The sequence below is a fragment of the Panthera uncia genome, chromosome A2 (genome assembly GCF_023721935.1).
Source record: "Panthera uncia isolate 11264 chromosome A2, Puncia_PCG_1.0, whole genome shotgun sequence".
In the NCBI taxonomy this organism is placed as follows: Eukaryota; Metazoa; Chordata; class Mammalia; order Carnivora; family Felidae; genus Panthera; species Panthera uncia.
In genome coordinates, this window is record NC_064816.1 from 6,127,878 (window position 1) to 6,152,711 (window position 24,834).

Consider the following 24,834-nt stretch of genomic DNA (forward strand, 5'->3'; position numbering starts at 1 on the left):
GCTAAAAGTCCATCCTCCAGGCTCCTATGGCTTCCATGTAGTGCTTTATCATTGTACTAACCCTGTTACTATTATGTTTAAGTTTATATGGCTGCTGTCCTCTCCATACTGTGGGTACCTTGAGGGAAGAGTCCATGACTCAATCTCTAGGTGCACTTAGCACCTGTCACAGGGCATGGCCTGAGGTACCTCATTTCATTTCTGACCAGTGAGTGTGAATGCTCCATGGCTCTTCTTATCCAAGTAATTTAAGACCTTTATTGGACAGCCACCTCTTTCAGGAAGCCCTCTCCGATACACTCAGCCAGAGGGGATGCCTTCCATCTGAATTCTTGGAATTCCATTTGAAGCCATTTATGCATCTTCTAGTTGCCATGTTTAGGTCCTCACCGCCAGGTGAACTTGCCTGTAACCGTTGTGAGGGAGGGGAGTCTCACCTGAGCAAGGTCAGTCTGCAGCCAGAGTACCGTGGGCCAATACTGGTGTTCTTGAACAAGGGACCAAGCTGGGGAGGAAGGAGAGAGAGGTGAGCATGAGGGGCTGAGGTGACTGGGTGGGGTAAGGACAAGGCAGGCCAGGGGAGGCATTGTTGGGCTCTTACCAGGCGATTCAGGGCCCTCTCAGTGGAGTTGAACTTCATGGAGCCTGGGTGCCTCATGTCTGGGGTGCAGAGCAGGTTGGTGATGGTGAAGTTGAGGGTGAATGGCACCAGGGCTGGGCCCACAACTGCAGCCGGAGGGAAGGAGAGAGAGGAGACCCATCACAATTATAGGCCTGAGCTATACATTAGGGGGAAGGGACTAGTGCCATCTCTCTGTCCATAGTGTCCCGTAGGTGAGGCCTGAGATATCCCATCTGGGATACCTCCCTCCTCGGCCAGCCAAGGGAGGACCTCCATGTTAGATGTGTCCTGTCAGCTCAAAAGGAAACCTCAATCTTCTCATCCCAGAGTGTCCCCAAAGGCTGACCTGTCACAGACATTTTGGTGGCAAGAGGAGGCACCAAGACCTTTTGTGCTCAGATCATGGGCCACAAATTTCTTGAGAAGTCAAGAAAGCCAAACGGTAGTAATTTCCATGAAGGAAACGATCATAGAGGTAGAGATTAGATCCCACCTGTGTGTGGGATATGGGGACATGATGCTACTTTATAGGAGGAAGTCTGAGCAAAAGCCAGCTGAGCTGAATCTGGAGGACAACGGGAAATCAGGAACAGAGCTGAGTTCCCATTACATAAGAGGAAAGGCACTGAGGATGGGAGGATGTTTGGTCCCTGAAACAGAAACAAGGCTGGTATGGCCAGAGATGGAGGAGCACAGGAGACAGGCTGGAGATCAGCCAGAATGGGAGTTGAAGTTTCATGGGACTCAGAGATCAGACTCCTACCTGTAGAGCTGGGGGTGGGAGGCAGAGATATCGATGGCCCTGGAGAAAATGTGGAGGTCACCAGAGCTGAAAGAAAACACAACATCAACATAAATCATGAAGCAGTAAGAGGACAGGGCTGTTGATGGGAACTTGTGTCTCTAATTGGTGGTCTGGAGCTGCTCTGGGGCTGAGAATCTGGGAGTGGGATACGTGGGTACTCTCCCTTGGGAATGGGTGCAGGGAAGAAGTGTCCCAGGGACGCAGGGACATCTGGGCCCTTGTGACTTACTGCTGGTGGTGGGGGTCCAGTACTGATGGTTATAACCTGCAGAGAGAGCCAGAGAGGAAGAGGAAGTCAATGGGAGGAGGTGGAGAAAAGGGTGAGGATAGGACTTGAAACATGGACACAGACCCTTCTCCATGCTTTCTCTGAGACTCATCAAAGATAACGATGGCTGCTCTTTATGAGTTAACTGCCTGGTACTCCAATGCTCAGGACTGTGTCATCCTCTGTATCATTAACCACAAAGACCACAATAATCAAAATACCCCCCACCTTGTGGGGTTTCATGAGGTGCCAGAAGCAACAGCAACCTCATCAGATGAGTCATAGGAACAACAGCTTTATGTGTTTCCAGCCTTATTTGTGTTTTCTCCACCAATTAAATATAACTTTGTCCTTGATCTCTGAGTTTTTCCTACTTCTCCGGTTTTCAGAAACAGCTTGATTTTTGACACAGTTCCTGGATTTCTGTAATGTTGAACGAGGGAGAGAGTGAGATAGACAGACAGACTGGGGAGTCAACCAAAAAGCATCAAGTTGGAGAATAAGAGGGAGTGGGGAAAAGAGGGTTTGAATAAGTATGGTTCTGGGTCATAGATTGGATCCTCTCTGAGGCTTGGTAAGCAATGCAAGTAAAACTTAGACTTATTTTATATCTGATGGTCTGACTAGGTTTCTTGAAATGAAACTCTTCTCTGAGACCGGACCCAGTAGAGGGAGCCCTGTGCTTTACTTACATTACTCAGGTTTTATCCCAGTTGACCTTTACAATAAGCTTAGGTGAGGGTTTTAAAAATTCCATGCTAAAAACAGACACTTCAGGGCCATAGGGGGAGCAAAAAAACAGGACCAGCACTTAAAGAAAGACCTGTAAATCACCCAAACCCACACTGTCAACTACAGCTTTAAGTAACTCTCAAAGACTATTGAAATACAATACAGATTTTAATCCAGATAGAAAGAAAATGTCAAAGGCAATCCACAGGGGACATGATTGAGCTTTAGTTTAAATTGTTGTGTTAGAGGCTCCTTGATATGCCTTCCCATCCTGAGATTTGAGGCTTGTTCTAACTGGGTTAGTCTGCAGTGTAGCCTTGTAGTTGGGGTCCCTTCTGGGGGCCTTAGAGCCAATTTAGGGTTTGCGTCATGATGTTACCATTTATATAAGGTTTCTGATCTTGGGATAAATAGATGTCCTTCCTTGATCCTTGTTTGCTCCTCTGTAAAATGTATGTAATGCCTCACAGAGTGTTGGACAGGATTAGTAAGACACAATACACACAATGTTCCAGATCACAGGCATCCCTCAATAAATATTAGCCTTTAGTGCAGGCGTTACTGTGGGTTTTGTTGCTAAGAACGTTGATGCAGAGGGATTTATTGCTAAAAACATTGCTAACAGCTTTATTGTTTGCTTCTCAGGTGGGTTGTAGTTCTGCCTGGGCCCTGGAGGATGAGTAAAGGGCCACAAGCTGTTATAACAAAGAGAAAAAAGTGGATCAGTCCCCACTTTGGGAACTTGTTGCCTGTTGGGGAGGAGTTAACGTCAGCAGCCACTGCGGGCTTGCTTTGTTCTCTTCCTTCTCTGACGTTGGGTTTCTGTGAAAGGTCACTGCAATGAGAGACTATGGAGAGAGCCTTTATTTCCAGACCTTGGAAGTTGTTCTGTGAGCATAAGGTGTTGTAAGTTTGAATTACTATACTGTACATCTGAAACGAATGTAACACTGTAATGTTAACTAACTGGAATTAAAATAAAAACTTAAATTAGGGGCACCTGGCTGGCTCAGTCGGCTAAGCGTCCAACTTTGGCCCAGGTCATGATCTCGTGGTTCCTGGGTTCAAGCCCCTCATCGGGCTCCGTACTGACAGCTCGGAGCCTGAAGCCTGCTTCGGATTCTGTGTCTCCCTCTCTCTCCATCCCTCCCCTGATCATACTCGGTCTCTCCCTCTCAAAAATAAATAAACTTAAAAAAATTTTTTTAATAAAAACTTAAATTAAAAGCATAAAAACAAATAATAGTAGGACTTAGAGAAGAATTAAACGAACATGGATGTTCACGCTGCTGATATTGGAGAGGCTCCGTTTATGCAACCAGAAGACTGTAGTGGCGACAGATTTATCAGCATTCACAAGAAAAGCTGTGACAGAAAAGGTGAGAATATCTAAAGGAGGTAACATCCACAGACAAAAGTTCACATTAATGAAATTTTCAGAGATAAATTACCACACTGAAAGCACACAGGGAAAAATGCTAGAATCTGATGGAAACTTAGAAAGCGATATGACAGTTCACCCTGGTACAGAAAAAGATGTGCTCTGTATTATAAATAATGTGATGAGAAAAAGGCAAGTGCAGGTCCTAAGAATTTTCCAAAAGAAAAAAAAAACGTTTTGTTCTCAAAGTTTCTAATGTTAAAAAAAATTTTTAATGTTTATTTGCTTTTGAGAGAGAGGGGGGCGGGAGGGTCAGAGAGAGAGGGAGACACAGATCCAAAGGAGGCTCCAGGCTCTGAGCTGTCAGCACAAAGCCTGACACGAGGCTCAAACTCATGAACCGTGAGATCATGACCTGAGCTGAAGTCAGATGCCCAACCGACTGAGCCACCCTGGCACCCCAAAGTTTCTAATATTTAAAATGACAGGTTATTAAATACTAGTTTTACAAAAAGAAGAAGAAGAAGAAGAAGAAGAAGAAGAAGAAGAAGAAGAAGAAGAAAGGAGGAAAGGAAAGAAGGAAAGAAGGGAGGGAGGTGGAGAGGGAGGGAAGAAAGCTCTGTAGGTGTTCTGAGGAAAGAGAATTCCCCCATGGAAATTCTAGGTTGGCCCAGAACTATGAACCTGGGTACTGAGAAATTGCACTGCAAGGAGACCCCATCTGGGACTCGGGAGGAGACCCCAACAGCCATAGAGGTTCTCACCATTGACACAGAGACTGTTCCTGTCCAGGGTGTAGGGGCCCAGCTGAGTGATGCCATGGGTCTGCTGGCTTAGCTCCTGGTAGAGCTGCTCTCTGTCCAGCCTGAAGCCGGTGGGATCTGGGCGGTAGGTACAGACTGCATCTATCCTGGTGCTTGTCCCATCCTTCTCAGCCCTGCGGAAGGAAGGGCACAGGAATAGGGACATGCAAAGACACTTGAGAGTTGGCTACTCTTGACAGCTCCTTCCTTCAATTGTACCCCTTGATGTTTATGTTAGCACTCTTCTCTGGGTTTCATCTACTTTCTCAAACACATCTTTTTCTGTCTCATATGGGGACCACCTCACCTTCTGAAATGTACTGTTCTCCAGGGCTGCTCCATACCTAGTCTTCTGCTTTTGCTCCCCAATCTTTTCCTTATTGGTTCATGCTCATTGTTTCAACTACCAGGAGCCAGTACAGTCCCTGTCCACTCAAGAAGGTAAGTACAGGTGACATCCCCTCCAGTAAGAGCGGAGTCCTGCTTGGGCCATGGGATTGGGGGTGTGGAGCTCCCAGGGAGGAAATGAGAATCCTGAACCCAGGCAGCATGACTGAAGACCTTGGAGGAGGTGAGTGAGTCACCTTTGTGTCTGGCTGTGACTCTGTCTTAACAGTCATCATGGAGCCTGAAGGGAAGACTTTGTTTCAAGTTGGTGAACCCCAAGGCTGAGGCCAACCCCTTGGGAACACCTTTGGAGCAGACAACCAAATTTTGAGGAAAACAAAAACAGAGAAAATGACATAAGAGGTAATAAGGGGCAATGTGTTTCAAAAATACTTTTGTCCTGAATTTAAGCTGCATCTATAGTGATTCATCCAGACTGGGGGCTTTACAAGAAGAGAGATCCCCTCTCTTCCTTGTCTGGGAGTTCTCACTATTACCCACGCTAGTCAAACCATTCCCATTTGATGCTCATCTAGGGTAGGGCAGTGGTTCTCAAAGTGTGGCTCAGGGACTCCTGGGCTTCCTAAACCCTTACAGGGAGCCCACCAAGTAAAAATATTTTCATATTCATACCAAGACGTTATTTTCACTTTTATTCTCTTAGGAGTACACAATGAAATTTTTTTTCCAGAGGCTATGAGATGAAATATTGTAAAAGATTAAATGCAGAAGCAGAGGAGGGCCTGGCTGGCTTTATCAGAAGAGTATATGACTCTTGATCTCGGGGTCATGGATTCAAGCCCTGTGTCGGGTGTACCAATTACTAAAATAAATAAATAAACTTTTAAAAATGCAGAAGCAGACAGCCTACTGTCTTTTACTAAAACAAGCATTAAAAATTAAAAATATCTACAAAAATGTAAACAATGGTCCTCTTCTTGTTATGCTTTTTTGGGGGGGCGAGGGGAGAGGGGAAACATGGCTATTATTCATAAAAATAATGTTATTTGTGTTAACACATAATAGGTTTGTTATTTTAAATAAATGAACGTATTAATATAGTGTTTGTCTTAATTTTGGATCCAGTAAATACTGGCAGATACAACCCCCAAGCCCAAAGGCTCTTTGGAGTTCTGAGTACTTTTAAGGATGTAGGTTGTTGAGCCCAATGACCTTGAACACTGCTGTATCGTGGTTAAAGGGAGGGACTCAAGAACTGGGACCTCTGGGTTCAAATCCTGGCTCCTCTCAAGTACTTGACTACTCTGAGCCTCAGTGTTCTCTTCTGCAACGTGGGATAATAATCATGTCGTAAAGATGAGATGAACGAAAACATGTACCTCATGTAGATTCTCGGTGGCATGTTGTATGGGCAATATCATCTTATTGATGCCCCCATCTCATGGGGAGATGGGGGCAGGTGTGGTGGGTGGAGCTCATTTAGGATGGCTTTAGTCTATAACACTTGGTTGTAGGAGCACAGAGAGGTTATGCAACTTGCCCAAGGTCACACAGTTAACAAGTGAGAGATCAAGGGTTCAAACCTAGAAACTTTGGATTCACTATGATATACTGTCTCTTGGCAAAGGCCCAAGGCTGTGGTTGACTGAGACGTGAAGGACCAAGAAGGGAGAGAATCGGGGTATCTGTAGGTGCTTTAGAAGAAGACTCACCTGAACAAGGTCAGCCTGCAGCCATCATAGAGGGAACCAACACTGCTGTTTTCGAACAGAGTCCTGAGCTGGGAAAAAATGAGAGAGTGATGAGCCGGAGGGGCCAAGATGGCAGGGTGTGGAGGTCTTGGGATGAGATGAGCATTGGTGGGGGGCTCTCACCAGGTGCTGCAGGTGTCTCTCAGTGGCATTGAATATCTCAGAGCCTGAGTTCCCCATGTCCTCGGTGTAGTGCAGGCTGGTGATGGTGAAGTTGACAGTAAAAGGCATCAAGAAAGGGGCTGCAGCTGTGGTGGTGGAGAGAGTAAAATGAGGTCAGTCCCAAGTCAGGCCTGGGCTGGGGGTGGGAGGTGAGGCTCTGAGGACACACCTTAACTCCAGCACCTAGCCGGGGCTTGGCCTAAGCTGTCCTTTTTGAGAACACATCATGTCACCATTTAAGACCCTCCCACATAGGGTGACCAACCATCCCAGTTTTTCCAGGACCATCTGGGTTCCTGGGATGCTGACTTCCAGCTGGAAAAGTGATATAGACTTGGGAAAACCAAGCTGGTCACCCTCCTGCCACTTCCCCTTGGCTCTTACCGTTTCAGCATGCAATAGCACCTGTATCTCTTTGTTGCAAGGGAATGAACAGGCCCCAGGGAGCATCCTGCTAGCAATGATTGATGGGGGTTGGCGGATACATATCCCAGCTCCCTAACCCGCTCCCCAGAGAGGAGGACTCCAAAGTTCACGTTCTATGCATTCTCCTGGGGTTCCCCTCCAGCCTCCAGACCTGATAAATTTCTACCATTCGAGGCAGCCGGTGTGTGATACCTCACTGCTATTGCTCTAACGAATTAGCACACCACACGACCATACTCCAAAGAACTGGAAACGGACTCAAACAGATCTGTGCATACCCACGTGCATAGTTGCACTATCCACGGTAGCCAAAAGGTAGAAACAGCATGAGTGTCCATCAATACACGAATGGACAGATAAAATGTGGTCCATCCATACAATGGAATGTCATCCATCCATAAACAGGAATGAGGTTCTGGTGCACACTGCAACATGGACGAACCATGAAGACACTGTGCTCAGTGAAATAAGTCAGACACAAAAAATCAAATACACTGTGTGATTCCACATACATGAGATATCTAAAGTAGACTAATTCAAGAACACAGAAGTGGATTAGAGTTACCAGGGGCTGAGGGGAGTGGGGAAAGAAAGCTAATGCTAATGGGGACACAGATTCCATTGGGAGTGATTAAAGGTTTTGGAAAAAGGACAATATTCATATAATACTGCGAATGAAATTAATGCCACTGAATTATGCATCTAAAATGGTTAAAATAGCCAATTCTATATTATATACACATTTTTACCACCGTAAAAAAAAAGTCATTCTTACTTGTTTCTGAAGTCACACTCAGAGAGGTCAAGGTGGACATCCCAGGTGAGGTCTCAGGGACAAAGGGACTTGCCACAGATGTATTGAAGGTGGCTGCGGTCTCCGCCATGATGGGGCCTGAGCCTGTGGCAGCTAAATTAGTGGTCTCAGGAGTTGTGGTTTTCAAGATAGCAGTTGGACTCGATCCGTCTCTGTGACTGGTTTTAGGTGGTGTTGGGGTCTCCGATGCTATCAAGGTCACAGTGTCCCCTGTCACAGTCTTGGACAATTCCAGGAGTTCAACTGAGGTCACAGGTGGTGAGGGTTCTGTGCTCCAGGAAGTTAAGGTATGAGACTCACCAGTGGTTTCAGGGATACTGACAGGCCCAAGAACACCAGCAGTCAAAGTTGGGCCACCTGTGCTGGCCTCTGATGCAGGGCTGGTGGCCAATAAGCCTGTGGTCTTCAATAACACAGGGGAAAGAGTTGATGTTGAAATAGTTGTGATGTCTGTGCCAAGATGGGTGGAGAGTGAGGCTGTTTCTACAGGAACACCAGGTGAGACTGTTGGACCCAGATCAACTCTGCTGGTCTCTGTCATGGATGTGGTGAAGGATGTTGTCTCTGGTAGACCGAGGGAAACAGTCTGAACTGGAGGAGCTGTACTCATCTCCAGCTCAGGTTGGACGGAGAGTGAGGCTATGGTCTCTGGTAAATGAGGAAAAGCAGTTGAACCAGGAAAATGTGTACTTGTCTTTGCACTGGGGTGGGTGACCAATAAGCCTGTGGTTGCTGGTTCACCAGGAGAAAGAGTCAGACTTGGAATAGTCATATTGGCATCTGTCTCAGAAGCAGGAACGTGAGAGGTCACCATATTTGGTGCACCAAGGGAGACAGTTGGAACCACTGAACTGGTTTCTTCCCCACGGCTGGTGGCTATTGACTGTGTGTTGTCTGGTTCACCTTTGGAAAAAACTGGAGTTGTTTTGGGGACAGCTGGACTAGTTTCTTCAGAATGAGTGACTGATGAGACTGTTGTATTTGTCTCCTTAGGAGAAATAGTCAGGGTTGGAACGGCTGAACTGGTTTCTGTCCCAGAATGGGTGACCCACGAGGCTGTCATCTCTGCCTTTTGTGGGGAATCCGTCAGAGTTGTAAACATTGTACTGACTTCCACCCCAGAACTGGTGACCAGTGAGGTCACCAGCTCTGGCACAGTAGAGGAGACAGTTGGAGCTGGAATGGCTGAGCTGGTCTGGATCTCAGAATAAATGATTGTTGAGGCTGTGGTCCCTGGCTCACCAGGAGAAAGATTCAGAGTGGGAATGACTGTACTGGCATCTTTCTCAGAACTAGTGACCTGTGAGGTCACCATATCTGGTACACCAGGGGGGACAGTTGGAGTTGGAACAGCTGAACTGGCTTCTGCCCCATGGCTGGTGGCCATTGTGTATGTGGTATACAATTCACTATGGGAAACATTGGGAGTTGTCTTGGAAACTGTTGGGCTGGTCTCTGCAGGATGGGTGACCAATGAGACTACTGTATCTGGCTCCCCAGGGGAAGCAGGCAGAGTTGGAACAGCTGAACTGAACTCTGTCTCAGAATGGGTGACCCATGAGCCTGTGGTCTCCATTTGACCTGGAGAAAGAGTCAGAGTTGTAAAAGTTGTACTTGTCTCTGGCCCAGAACTTGTGGCCAGTGAGATTTCTACCTCTGGTACACCAGGGGAGATGGTCAGAGTTGGAATGGCTGAACTTGTCTGTGCCCCAGAACTGGTAGCTATTGAATGTATGGTATCTGATTCACTGTAAGAAAAATTGGGTGTTGCCTTGGGAATAGTTGAGCTGGTCTCTGCAGGATGGGTGACCAATGAGACTGCTGTATCTGGCTCCTCAGGGTAAGAAGTAGGCAGAGTTGGAATAGCTGAACTGGCTTCTTTCTCCGAAAAGGTGACCCATGATGCTGTGGCCTCCAGTTCATGCAGAGAATCAGCCAGAGTTGAAAAAGTTGTACTCGTCTCTACTCCAGAACTGGTAACCACTAAGGTCACCAACCTTGGTATGCCTGGTGAGATAGTTGTAGCTGAAAATGAACTGACTTCTGCCCTGGGAGTGGTGGCTGTTGAGAGTGTGATACCTGATTCACTATGGGAGAAATTTGGAGTTATTCTGGAAACAGGTGTGCTGGTCTCCGAGGAATGGGTGACTCGTAAGGCTGTCTCTGATTCATGTGGGTAATCAGTCAGAGTTGGAAAAATCGTACTGGTCTCTGCCTCAGAATTAGTGACCAGTGAGGTCCCCACTCCTGATACACCAGGGGAGATAGTCGGAGTTGGGATGGAAGAACTGGTCTGTGCTCCAGGATGATTAACCCATAAGACTGTGTTTGCTGGTTCTCCAGGAGAAAGAGTCAGAGGTGAAATAACCATACTGGCATCTGTCCCAGAGCTAGTGGCCTGTGAGGTCACCATATCTGGTACGTCAGGGGAGATAGGTGTAGTTGGAACAGGTGAACTGGCTTCTGTCTCAAGGCTGGTGGCTGTTGAGGGTTTGCTATATGATTCACTATGGGAAACACTGGGGGTTGTCCTGGGAACCGTTGGGCTGGACACTGCAGGATGGGTGACCAAGGAGACTGTTGTGTCTGATCCATGCAGGGATTTAGTCAGAGTCGAAGAGGTTGTACTGGTGTCTGTCCCAGAACTAGTGGTCTGGGAGGTCACTGTAGCTGGCACACCAGATGAGACAGTCACTGTTGGAATGGCTGAACTGGCTTCTACCCTAGGAGTGGTGGCCATTGAGAGTATGGTGTCTAATTCACTTTGGGAAAAATTTGGAGTTATTCTGGAAACAGGTGTGCTATTCTCTGTGGAATGAACCCACAAGGCCGTTGCATCTGGCTCACCAGGGGAAACAGTTGAAGTTGCAACAGTGGAAATGGCTTCTGTCCCAGGAGGGGTGACCCATGAGGCTGTTGTCTCTGGTTCATGTGGAGAATCAGTCAGAGTTGTAAAAGTTGTATTGGTCTCTGCTCCAGAACTGGTAACTGGTGAGATTCCCACCCCTGATACACCAGGGGAAATGGCTGGAGTTGGAAAGGCTAAACTGGTCTGTGCCCCAGGATGGGTAACCAATGAGGCTGCTGCATTTGGCTCACCAGGGGAAGTAGTCGCAGTTTGATCAGTTGGGCTGGTCTCTGCTCCAGAACTAGTATCCACTGAGGTCACCAGCCCTGGCTCACCAGGAAGGATACTTGGAACTGGAATAGATGAACCGCTCAGTGCCCCAGGTTGGGTGACCCATGAGGTGTTGGTCTCTGGTTCATCTTGGGAGTCAGTCAGAGTTGAAACAACTGTGCTCATCTCTGCCCCAGGACTAGTTACCAGTGAAGTCACCATTTCTGGTACACCAGGAAAGACAGTCAGAGTTGGAACTGCTAAACTGACTTTTTCCCCAGAACCAGTAGCTGTTGGGGGTGTGCTGTCTGATTCGCTGCGGGAAACACTCAAGGTTGCCCTGGAACCAGTCAAGCTGGTCTCTGCAGAATGAAAGGCTCGTGAGGTTGTGGTCTCTGGCTCACCAAGGGAAACAGCCAGAGTTGGAGAAGCTGGACCGTTCTCTGCATCAGAACTAGGGACCAGTGAGGGTGTAGTCTGTGAGCCTCTATTGAAAACAGACGGGGTTGTCCTGGGAACCTCTGTGCTGGTCTCTGCTCCAGGTATGGTGGCCAACGAGGCGGTCATCTGTAGAACATCAGAGGAAATATCTGGGGTTGAAATGATCGTTCCTCTTGTGCTTGTGCTGGTCACCTTGCCTGATGTCCTGAGGAGAGTCCATGTTCCCGAAGCAGGGGTAGAGACAGTAGTGGTCAGAGTTGCTGTAGAGGTGGTCTTCAGAGCTGTGGTCTCTGCTCTTTCCATCCAGTCTGTTGGTAGTCCTGTGAATTGGGGGATGGACACATAGTTTGCACAAAATAATGGCCGCTTACTGGACTGCCACCAGCTATTTTTTTTCTCCACATGAGGAAACGGAGAGAAATGTGTCTGCTTGGGGTATATGCTTCTGGAACGGGAGAAGGAATTGTCAGAGGCATCCCCGCACCTTCCCTTTCTCATGTGGCACTGTAACTCCATGAATTCTTAACCACTCCTTGTTCCCAAACATTTTCTGTACTCTCCGGCCCCCGAGCCTTTTCTTAAGGCTGTTTCTCTTGTCTGCCTCATCCATTATTCATCAGATTCCTTACGTTCTGCCCTTCTTCAAACCCTAGCATGAACCTACCTTTACAAATCCATGTCAGAATTCATCTTTCCCTTGTCGATATTTCCTTATCCTAATGTCTGAATCGGCACAGTGGCACTCCTCATGGTTGGCTTGGTAAGAGCTATTCATAGCCAGAAGACTGCTTGGCATACAGTAGGTGCCCACAAATATTTGCTGAATAAATGAGCGAGTGAATGAATGGATACATAGATGGAGGTATGCAAAGAGAGATGTCTTTTCTGGCTTGAGAGAGATCAGATATCATTGTGCTTAAGAGCTTGGGCTCCGTTAGAAGGTGGTCCTGCACTCAGATTCCGACTCCCCCACTAAATGGATGTGTTACCAAACCTTGCTGGACTTCCATATTGTCATCTGTAAAGTAGGTATAAGTACAGTGGCCATCTCAGAATGCTGATAAAAATTCACCAAGCATGGTGCCTGGCTCAAATACTGCTACTACCTGCTATCACTGCTGTTAACTCCTATTTATTATTACCATTACTTCGGCTACTATTACCTCACCGGGGTTATTACTGCTATTTTTACTACTTTTTGTGTTTCCACTACAAAATAAATGTTTGCTGAGTCGGAATTTGCCAGGAACCATGCTAGACCAAAGCTGGCCAAGGTGACTGGAATTCAGATTCTGATGACGAGTAAAGTTGCATTGGCCGAGACAGCAGCTACTGACTGGGGCCTCAAAAAATGGTCCGAGGGAAGGATGGAGGACCATCGGGAGGCTTCTCCATAAAGACCACAAAGCCCATTGACTTAGTCCAGGAACAAAATAAAAGGGATTTGGACTCTGATGGGGAGCCATGTCCCTCTTTTACTAAGACCATCTAAAAAAAACCCCACATTTCTGGGAGTGGATATACTAAAATGCTTTATATGTATTTGGTGTTGATGAGGAGGGGGGTGGGGAGGGACAATTGCCAAGCACCTAGCGTGCTTTATCTCTTTGATCCTCATCAGAGCACTTAATATACATTATATTGTTCTTGCAGTTTTGTAGAAGAGAAAGACAGAAACTCAGAGCTCATCATTTACCAAGGTCACACAGCTGCTGGCCACTGGTGTGGAAATTTGAACATCGTTCTGCCTGAGTGCTAAACCAGCACTCTCCAGCACTGAAATCTATGATTCCCTAACTGAAGTTCAAGATCCTGTGGGAGCCAGGATGAAAAGAGAAGGACGTAAGGAGAAAATGTCCATCCGGAGAGGTTAAACAAGAGTCCTCTGGTTCAGTGGTTCTCAAACCTGGGGTGATTTTGCTCCCAGGGGATACTTGGCGATGTCAGGAGACCTTTTTGGTCATCGCTACTGTGTATATGTGGAGGGTGCTACTGGCATGTGGTGAGTAGAGGCCAAGGATGCTGCTAAACATCCCACAGTGCACAGGACAGCCTGCAAGTAATTATTTGCCCGATGGGACTGAGGCTGAGAAACCCCGCTCTATTTTGAAAGCACTCAGTGAATACGGTTAGCTATTCCTCAGAAGCTTTGCCATCTAAATACTGGTCACCACCTGAATGAAACCCAGTGATTCATTTCTTGGTGACCTGACATAGTCAATCCTGTCAATGCCCCACTTATACCCTATACAGTGACCCCGATGGGATCCTGATGCAGCCTCTGTGACTCCACACCTAAGGGCGTTCACTCAGCCTGTGTGTGTTGGGGTGCAGGGCAGGCTGGAAGTGCTGAGGGTTATAACCGCAGGGTCAAGCATCCCACAGCCAATGACAGAAGAAAGTTGGCTGACAAAAGCCCCAGCTGCTTCATTCCTCAGATTAGACAACACTGAGATGTTCTAGGCTGTCTCCCAGAGCTCCCCAGTGGGACCGACACTGTGGCCTGTAGCTGTGGCCTGATCATGAATGCACCTTGCGTTGACTTCCCTTCCTGGTCTTCTCCAGTGCTTCCTGGGACCATCCCCCACCTGTGACAAACCACCTGTCCCATATCCTTAACTCAAGTTTGCTTCTGGGGGAACCCAATCAAAGATGCCTGGTCACAAGATAAGACTAATAACCTGACTGGGGGGTAGGAGTGACTCTGTCCAAAGCCTGCATCTTGGAAAAAGACTCCAAAATGTACTGGTAAAATAGACTGGTCTCCAAAAATCTCAGGAACAGCTTAATGGGTATGGGGAGCTTTACCTTTTAACCACACAATGAGGAGGACCCCTTGCCATATACACCTGCACCTCTTAAACTCTCAGACAGAACAATAATACTGAGAAATGTTAACAGGTGCCTTTTAGAGGGAAAGATTCCACAGTCAATAATGGTGTAAAACCTTAGGTTGAATAAAGCCAAACGAATTTCTTTACAGTAGAATTTCTCAGAGCCTTTAATATATTTATGCATGCTATCGTTCTTTAGGAAGGAGCAATATATTCACCAAACTTTTTTTTTTTTTGCCACAAAATTCTTTGTCTTTTTGTTAAAGGGTATCCAAGCATCACCAAGCCTTAGAAGGTTTCCTGAATATTGTTTTCTGTTGCTGTCTCCAGGATCATTTCCCACCACTCCATCCTTCTACCTCACACTTTAGCAAAGGTGAATTATTTGTTCCTCCAAGATATTTCCAGTTTTACCCCTCTCTGTGCTTTTGCATGTGGCTGGCTGTTCCCTCTATCCAGAATGTCTTCATCAACTCCCTTTGTCTTTCTGGTAAATCCCTAGTCATCCCTTCAAACCCAGTTCAAATATTATCCCCCCCATGAAGCCTTCCTTCTATAGTTCAAATACATCTTCATTGCATACATTTACATTTGCATCACAGGAATTTTGTTCCTTTGTTGTTTCCCTGGGGGTCTGAGAGCTCTGAGGATACCATGCCCAAGGATTCTCATCTGCACATCCTCAGCTTATAGCACAGTCTCTAACACAGAGAGAGTGATCAATACGCATTTTCAGAATTAAGTTAAACTGGGTCATATTTGTGGGATTGGCATATCCACCCTTGAACTAAACTCACTATGCATGTTATGAGGAGAAGAAAAGTGGTAACATCCACCTGGTAACAATTAGACAAAGATCCAGCTAAGACAGGGAAGCCCATGACCACCCCACATTATTCTTTCTCTTAAGAAACATCTCATCTCTCTGGAAGAGGAAACAAGGTCACAAGTGGGATTACAGGGAAGTAAGCAAAGGTGAACCTACCTGTAGGACTGGCAGATGATGTGGGTGCCACATGTACATGGACTGGTCCTGTGACACCTCCATGGGCTGCTTCATTGGGTATCTTTGTAATACGCTCCACGACACCATCAGTCCCTGTGGGTGAGGGTGGAGAAGAAACCTGGGTTAATTCATCTCATCCAGAGAGAGAGCACTGTTCAAATGAATCCACTTCATTGACTATATAACTCAATTCTTCTCAAGTCCAGGACTTGAGCCAGGGCTATATGCCACGAGTGACCAGCCCTGTCCATTTGCCCATTCATCCACCCATAGATTTGTCCATCTTTCCTTCTACCATTGCTATATGTACCCATCCATCCTTCCTTCTTTCATTTATCCATTTTCCCATTCTTCCTTTGATCCTCCTATTCCCCCAACCACCCTTCTACCTTCTTACCATCCTGCTCATCCCTTGCTTCCTGAACACCCATGACTCAACTACTGAGCCATGTTTTAAGACCCAGATCAATACCTGTCAATGTACCAATCAATTTAATGTGAATTGAGAGGTAACCAAGTCATCCTCCTATAGATGTTGTCCATCAAAGCAGGTGCTAAAGTGGTTAGTGCACCTGTCTCCCAAACAAAAGTTGGGGCCAAATTCAACTTTTCAGAGGAATGGAATCCCCAAGAGGTTCCTTTCCTCATCTTCAGATCTCTTGGAGGGGGTGTACCTCTTCCTAGGCCCCAAGTCCTTCCCACATCCCATACATACTTTGTTCCATCATCTTTTATCTGCTCACCAATTTCTTCACTTTTCCCTTGTGTTTGACTCTGTCCTTAATATAAAAACATAATCATTTCAAAGGGGGATATTGAGCCTATATCTATGTGTAATTTAGCTGTTTTGCTAGTTCTATTCAACTCGTTCATACTCCCTTCATTAGAGTCCCTGAGGGCCCACACGTTGTCAAAGGACTCACCTCATTTCAACTTGACTATCAAGCATCTGATGGGACTGACAATTTTCCTTCCTAAAACTCTCCCCTCCTATAGCTTCTGTGATGCCAGAATCTCTTTCTTTTTCTACTCCCTCCTGACCACTGCTGCTTAGCCTAATAATTAAAAGCATAGATTCCTAGTGCCATGTAGTCTGAGTTCTCACTACTTATTAGCTTTGTGATCTTGAGCAAATCACTTAACCTTCTGTGCCTTGGTTTACTCATCTGTAAAACGAGCTTATAGTCATCTTTTCTTTAAAAAAGGTGTGTTGGAATGAGGATTAAATAACTTAAAATTTTTTTTAATGTTTATATTTATTTGAGAGAGAGAGAGAGAGTGGGGGAGGGGCAGAAAGACAAGGAGACACAGAATCTAAAGCAGGCTCCAGGCTCTGAGCTGTCAGCACAGAGCCTGACATGGGCTGGAACCCACGAACTGCGAGATCATGACCTGAGCCAAAGTCGGATGCTTAACCAACTGAACCCACCCAGGCGCCTGAGGATTATGTAACTTAATAAAACAGTGCCTTGACATAGAATAAGTGCCCTAGGAAAATCTATTGTTACTGGAGTGCCTGGGTGGCTCAGTTGGTTGAGTGTCTGTCTGACTTCGGCTCAAGTCATGATCTCACAGTTCGTGGGTTCAAGCCTTGCATTGGGCTCTGTGCTGACGGCTTAGAGCCTGGAGCCTGTTTCAGATTCTGTGTCTCCCGCTCTCTCTGCCTCTCCCCTGCTTGCCCCTGCTTGTGTGTGTGTCTCTCTCTCAAAAATAAATAAGCATTAAAGAAATAAAAATCTATTGTTATTAGCATTATCGTTGTCATAATCATAGTAATGTTAAAACATCTATCATGGTACTGGAGTCATCCAATGACTTGCTTATTTATATTTGCTTCTCCAGTGCCTAGAACTGAGGATAGATCAACAAATGTTTGCTGAAGGAATTTCTGTGCAGTAATAAACTCCTAAATAACTCCTTTATACCTCTCAGGAAAAGAGCCATTTCCTATGAGCCCCTAATAATGGGAGTACAGGATCAGTGGGTCCTTACTTGTCAGCTGTGTTGAGTGTGGAGGAAGTTGAGAAGCCCTCATCTCTGTTCCTAAGTGAATCTGCTCTGTCATTCTGGTATCCACACTGGATGATAAAGATGTCCTGACTGACTTGGTCCGTGTCTCCAAAGTACTGGCCACAACAAAGGGTCCTTCAGCAGTGCTGCCCTCTGTCCCAGTGTTGGTGGCCACCGTGTGCGGGGTAGCCATTGAGGAAGTGCTCCCCTGGGGGACTGGGCTGGTTGAAACATCTGTGGTAGTGGAGGCCGAAGAGGGGAAATGCGTTGAAACTGTTGAAGGTAGACTGTCTGCCACAGTGGACAGAGCATCTCTAGGGCCTGGTTGCGTCCAAAATAATGGACTGGCTGAGAAGGCGGCTGAGCTGGCACCTGGGACTCCAGATGTAGCTGCTGACAGAGAAGGTGCCAATGTGTTAGCTGAAAGAGTCTCAGCTGAAGACAGCATTACTGTGCTCAGGTGATGAGTCCTTTCTGATACGTACACAGAAAGCTTGGGTTCTGGGAAGGAGGTTACACTGGAAGGCCCTGCAAAAGAGAGAGATGCGTAAGAGAGAGAGATCGACTTGAATTCCATCACACTGCCAAGATGAAGGCTGGTCCAAAACTCATATTTTCCCAGTGACTTCAGGCTTGGAACCCTTGAAAGTATGAGTGGAGAGGGGCACCTGGGTGGGTCAGTCAGTTGAGTGTCTGACTCGTGATTTCAGCCCAGGTCACGATCCCAGGGCTGTGGGATCGAGCCCCATGTCAGGCTCCGTGACAAGGGTGGAGTCTGCTTGAGATTCTCTCTCTCTCTCTCTTCCTCTGCCCCTAGCCCCTGATCTTGTGCATACTCTCTCTTTCTCTCTCTCCCTCTCTGTCTCTAAAATAAAACAAAACAGAAAAACATTAGTGTACAGAGGAGATAAAGGTGTGTTTAAAGGTGACTATAAACTAGAGTCTAGGGCTATGAATGTCTCCTGCAGTCCAGGAGAGAGATGGGAAAGTGGCCGCCCTGCCTCAATGTTCTGGGGCCAAAGAAGATCAGTATTGGAGTGGAAATATTAGTCTCCTCCGTGGAACAGATAATGCCCATTGGATAAGAGGTTCTGCAAGGCTCGTTAGGACAGAGAAAGGTGCCACATTGTAGAAAAGCTAGTCTACACGTTAATTACAACTATAGTTGTGAAAAGAAACTTATATTCTTTTAATTTACAGTAATGTCAAGGGTGGCCATTGTTTCAAAGGAGGTGCTCTTCAATAATGGAGATAAAATGATTAAAGATCCCAAGACTATGACTAATAAAACTCTGTCAGAGCTAGAAATGTGAGGTGAGGTGGGAGGAATAGGAAATAATTTTCTAATATCAGTTATTGTGAAAGAATCTAAAGAAAGGAAGGGTGAAGCATGGAACACTACCAAAAAAGCAAAAGCAGGGTTTATAAGAAAGAAAGAAAGAAAGAAAGAAAGAAAGAAAGAAAGAAAGAAAGAAAGAAAGAAAGAAAAGAGAGAAAAGAAAAGAAAAGAGAAAAGAAAAGAAAAGAAAAGAAAAGAAACTCTTGCTTAATGTATCCTTGCAACAATCTGCGTGCTATGGATCCTCTCTCACCCACTAAAATGTGAGTCACTCAGCCACCAACTGTAGTTAATGTGTCCAAGGTAAGGGTATCCTATGATACAGCCATAGAGTACCTTTCTTGGTGATGATGGTGACTTTTCCAATATCAACACTAGGGGAAGAGGTAGAAAGCCCACTGTTGAATTCCATAGGGATGTCTGGTGACATTGTGGGCAGAACAGGGCCAGGCACAGATGTCCTGCTGGGGGACATGATGTCTGTCCTGGAGGCCTCAGCACTGGTCCCAGTGAAGATCTCAGAAGGGATGCTGATGTCCTCTGGGGCTGAGCTGGTGGGCTGGGACATGATGGTTTCCCTCATTTCCGGGGCGAGAGGCGACATTGACTGTGTGTCAGTCTCCATGGTTCCAGAGAGGCCAGACATTGGTGTGGGAGCCATGGTGTCTCCATCAACGGAAAAGGTCTCAATTGGAGACATGCGTGGGGCTGTTATTGAGCCAGCTGGGGCTGAGGAGTGGACTTCCCATGCAGTACTGAGGGTCCCCACGTGGGTCACTGCTGTGTTTTCAGGAGGGTGAATGGACTTGGCAGTGGTAGAGGCTTCAGACGTGGCCTGTATTTCCACTGAGGTCTGACTCAGACCTGAAGGTGAACTGGTCACACTTTCTGAGCTCATACCCCATGTGCTGTGGGACCTCAGCAGGCCAGTGGTGAGAGGTGAGGTGACAGAGTCAGAAGGAAAAGGACTACTGGCTGGCAGTGTGTTGGACACTGAAGAAGCTGAGGTCATGGCATGGGAAGGCACCAGGGGAAATGGAGAGCTGATGTCCTGCTCAGAGGATGGGCTGGTACGTGACTCATCCTCAGAACCTCTGTCCGCACTAGTGGTCATCTCTGCTCCTGTAGAATCCTGAGTCATACCCGAGTGCATATGAGCCCCTGAGGCTGTGGCTGATGTGTTCCAAGGAAATGTGCCCTGGGATGTAGCCCCCAGGGGAACAGTTTCAGTCGCCATGGTTTTAGGTGCAGCTTCTGCCACGACGGGGGAGGTAGAGAGCTTGGTGTTGATTCTCGAGGTGAAGTCTTTTGAAATTGTGGGCCAAATAGGGACAGGGATGGATGTTCCCTTAGGGGAGATGACGGCTGTCCTGGAGGCCTCAGGACTAATACCAGTGGACACCTTGGAAGGGACAGTGCTTTCCTCCGGAGCTGAGCTGGTGTGGGGATACATGCCAGTTTCCCATGGTTCCAGGGCCAGAGATGACATTGACAATGTCGCAGTCTCTGTGGTTCCAGAGAAGCCAGGCATCGGCATGGAGGCTGTGGCATACCCACGGAGGGAAGAAGTCTCAACTGGAGACGTGCCTGTGGCTGTCTCTGAGCCAGCTGGGGCAGAGGAGTGGGAATCCCCTACAGAACTGAGGGTCCCCACGTGGGTCACTGCTGTGTTTTCAGGAAGGTAAATGGCCTCTACAGTGGAAGAGGCTTCAGATGGGGTCCGGATGTCCACTAATGTGCTGCTTAGACCTGAGGGTGAACTGGTCACACCTTCCAAGCTCATGTCCCATGTACCGGGGATCGTCAGCAGGGCAGGGGTGAAAGATGAGGTGACATGATCAGGTGGAGAAGGGCTAGTGGCTGACAGTGTGGGGGACACTGCAGAAATCGAGGACATGGCAGGTAAAGGCACCAAGGAAGATGGAGAGCTGATGTCTTGCTCAGAGGAAGGGCTGGTGGGTGACGCATCCTCAGAACCTGTGTCCATGCTAGCAGTCATCTCTGAGCGTGGAGAACCCTGAGTCACAACCAAGTGTGTCTGTGCCCCCGATGCTGTGGCTGATGTGTCCCAGGCTAGTGTGCCTTGGGGTGTAGCACCCAGGGGGACAGTTTCAGTGGTCATGGTTATAGGTTCAGATTCTGCCTTGACAGGGGAGGTAGAGAGCCTGGTTTTGATTTGTGTGGGGACGTCTGGTGACACTGTGGCCTGACCAGGGCCAGGGATGGATGTCCTGCTGGGGGACATGATGGTTGTCCTGGTGGCCTCAGGACTAGTACCCGTGGACACCTCAGGAGGGACGGTGATTTCCTCTGTGGCTGAGCTGATGTGCCGGGATGTGCTGGTTTCCCGTGGTTCCAGGGCCAGGGACGACGCTGACTGTATCTCAGTCTCCGTGGTTCCAGAGAGGCCAGGCATTTGTGTGGAAGCCAGGGTGTCCTCACTGAGGGAGGAGGTCTTGACTGGAGACATTCTTGTGGCTGGCTCTGAGCCATTTGGGGCCGAGGAGTGGGATTCCCATGTGGAACTGAGGGATCCCATGTGAGTCATCGCTGTGTTTTCAGCATGGGAAATGGCCTCTGTAGCAGTAGAGTATTCGGACGTGGCCCGAGTCTCCACCACTGAGATGCTGGTCAGACCTGAGGGTGAACTGGTCACCCCTTCTGAGCTCATGCCCCACGTGCTGGGGGTCCTCATCAGGCCAGGGGTGAGAGGTGAGGTGACAGGAACCAAAGAAGGACCAGTGGCTGGCAGCGTGGGGGGCACTGCGGAAGTTGAGGTCATGGCATGAAAAGGCACCAGGGAAGATGGAGAATTCATGTCTTGCTCAGAGGAAGGGCTTGTGTGTGACTCATTCTCAGAAACTCTTTCCATGCTAGTGGTCACCTCTGAGCGTGGAGAACCCTGAGTTACTGCTGAGTGTATATGAGACCACCCGGCTGAGGCTGATGTGGACCAGGCTAGTGTGCCCTGGGAGGTAGCTCCCGGGGGAACTGTTCTGGTGGCCATGATTATATGTGCAGATTCTGCCTCAATGAGGGAGGTAGAGAGCCTGGTGTTGATTTCCATGGGGATGTCAGGGGACATTGTGGGCTGAGAAGGGACAGGGATGGATGTCCTGCTGTGGGAGATGACGTCTGTCCTGGAGGCCTCAGCACTAGAACCTGTGGACACCCCAGGGGGGACGGTGATTTCCTCCGTGGCTGAGCTGGTGTGCCGAATGGAGTCCAATTCCCACAGTTCTGGGGCCAGGGATGATGATGACACTGTCTCCTTCTCTGTGGTTCCCAAGAGGCCAGGCATTGGTGTGGAAGCCGTGGTGTCCTGACCGATGGAGGAGGTCTCGATTGGAGATGTTCCTGTGGCTGGTTCTGATGAGGCTGGGGACGAGAAGTGGGATTCCTGGGCAGAACCGAGGGTTGCCACATGGGTGACTGCTGTGTATTCAGGAGGATGAATGGCCTCTGTAGGGGTAGAGGCTTCAGATGTGGCCCAAGTGTCCACTAACGTGCTGGTCAGAACTGAGGGTGAACTGATCATACCTTGTGTGGTCGTGCCCCACGTGCTGTGGATTGTTGGCAGGCCAGTGGTGAGAGGTGGTGAGGTGACAGGAGCAAGAGGAGAAGGCCTACTGGCTGGCAGTGTGGGGGACACTGCAGAGGCTGAGGTCATAGCATGTAAAGGCACCAGGGAAGATGGAGAGCTGATGTCCTGCTCAGAGGAAGGGCTGGTGGGTGACTCACCCTCAAAACCTCTGTCCACACTAGAGGTCACCACTGAATGTGGAAAACCCTGAGTCACAGCCAAGTGTGTCGGTGCCCCTAATGTTGTGGCTGATGTGTCCCAGGCTACTGTGTCCTGGGATGTAGCCCCTGGGGGAATGGTTTCAGTGGCCATGGTTATAGGTTCAGATTCCGCCATGACAGGGGAGGTAGAGAGCCTGGTGTTGACTTCCATGGGAATGTCTGATGACATTGTTGTCTGAACAGGGAAAGGGATGGATGTCCTGCTAGAAGAAATGACATCTGTCTTGAATGCCTCAGTGGTAGTCCCAGTGGACGCCTCAGAGAGGATGCTGATAGGCTCTGGAGCTGAACTAGTATGCCAGGACATGACCGTTTCCCATGTTTCTGGGGTCAGGGGTGACATTGACTGTGCCTCAGTCTCTGTGGTCCCAGAGAGGCCAGGCATTGGTGTGGAAGCTGTGGCATCCCCAGGGAGGGAGGAGGTCTCAACTGGAGACGTCCCTGTGCCTGGCTCTGAGCCAGCTGGGGCTGAGGAATGCGATTCCAGTGCATAACTGAGGGTCCCCACATGGGTTACTGCTGTGTTTTCGGGAAGGGGGATAGACCTTGTAGTGGTAGAGGCTTCAGGCGTGGCCCATATCTCCACTAAGGTCTGACTCAGACCTGAAGGTGAACTGATCACACCTTCCGAGCTTGTGCTCCATGTGCTGGGGATCTTTAGCAGGCCAGGGGTGAGAGGTGAGGTGACAGGAACAGGAGAAAAACTCCTAGGTGGCAGCGTGGGGGACACTCCAGAGGATGAGGTCATGGCAGGTAAAGACACTAGGGAAGATGGAGAGCTGATGTCTCTCTCAGAGGAAGGGCTTACTCGTGACTCACCCTCAGAACCTCTGTCCACACTAGAGGTCACCGCTGAATGTGGAGAACCCTGAGTCACAGCCGAGTGTGTCTGTGCCCCTAATGCTGTGGCTGAAGTGTCCCAGGCTACTGTGCCCTGGGATGTAGCCCCCAGGGGAACAGTTTCAGTGGCCAAGTTTATAGGTGCAGATTCTGCCATGATGGATGAGGTAGAGAGCCTGGTGGTGATTCCTGTAGAGAAGTGTGGTGACTTCGTGGGCTGAACAAGGCCAGGGATGGATGTTTTGCTTGGGGACATGATGGGTACCCTGGGCGCCTCAGCATTAGGACCAGTGGACACCTTGGAAGGGACAGTGATTTCCTCTGGTGTTGAGCTGGTGTGCTGGGACATGATGGTTGCCCGTGGTTCTGGGCCCAGGGATGATGTTGACTGTATCTCAGTCTCTGTGGTTCCCAACAGGCCAGGCATTGTTGTGGAAGCTGTGGCATCCACATCAAAGGAGGAGGTCTCAACTGGAGATGTGCCTATGGTTGTCTCTGACCCAGCTGAGTCCGAGGAGTATGATTCCCATGCAGAAGTTAGGGTCCCCACGTGGGTCACTGCTGTGTTTTCAGGAAGGCGACTGACCTCTGTAGTGGTAGAGGCTTCAGACATGGTCTGGATATTCACTAGTGTGCTGGTCAGAACTGAAGATGAACTGGTCACACCTTCTGAACTCATGCCCCACATGCTGTGGGTCAGCAGGCCAGGGGCGAGAGGTGAGGTGACAGGAGCAGGAGAAGGATTACTGGTTGGCAGTGTGGAGGACACTGCAGAAGACCAGGTCATGGCAGGGAAAGGCACCAGGGAAGATGGAGAGCTGATGTCCTGCTCAGAGGACAGGATGCTGGGTGATTCATCTTCAGAACTTCTGTCCACACCAGTAGTCATCTCTGAGCGTGGAAAACCCTGAGTCACAGCTGAGTGTGTCTGTGCCCCCGATGCTGTGGCTGATGTGTCCCAAGCTACTGTGTCCTGGGATATAGCCCCTGGGGGAACAGTTTCAGTGGCCATGGTTATAGGTTCAGATTCCACCATGACAGGGGAGGTAGAGAGCCTTGTGTTGATTTCTGCGGGGAAGTCTGGTGACATCGTGAGTTGAACAAGGCCAGGGGTGGATGTCCTGCTGGGGAACATGATGTCTGTCCGGGAGGCCTCAGCACTAGTCCCAGTGGAGACCTCGGAAAAAATGCTGATGTCCTCAGAGGCTGAGCTTGTATAGGGGGATGTGCCAGTTTCCCATGGTTCTGGAACCTTGGATGACTTTGACTGTGTCTCAGTCTCTGTGGTTCCAGAGAAGCCAGGCATTGGTGTGACAGCCACTGTGGTCCC

General features: G+C 48.3%; 1 protein-coding gene across 1 annotated transcript in view; it reads right to left on the minus strand.

Moving 5' to 3' along the window:
* The window catches only part of LOC125930535 (mucin-16-like), a 75,866-nt gene extending 51,032 nt beyond the window's left edge, over window positions 1-24,834 (minus strand). Inside the window, 11 exon segments of the mRNA XM_049642364.1 lie at window positions 438-505; window positions 602-726; window positions 1,386-1,451; window positions 1,657-1,692; window positions 4,573-4,745; window positions 6,672-6,739; window positions 6,834-6,958; window positions 8,074-11,991; window positions 15,491-15,604; window positions 17,504-18,049; window positions 19,197-24,834. Coding sequence (XP_049498321.1) covers window positions 438-505; window positions 602-726; window positions 1,386-1,451; window positions 1,657-1,692; window positions 4,573-4,745; window positions 6,672-6,739; window positions 6,834-6,958; window positions 8,074-11,991; window positions 15,491-15,604; window positions 17,504-18,049; window positions 19,197-24,810 — 10,853 coding nt within the window. The 5' untranslated portion in view covers window positions 24,811-24,834.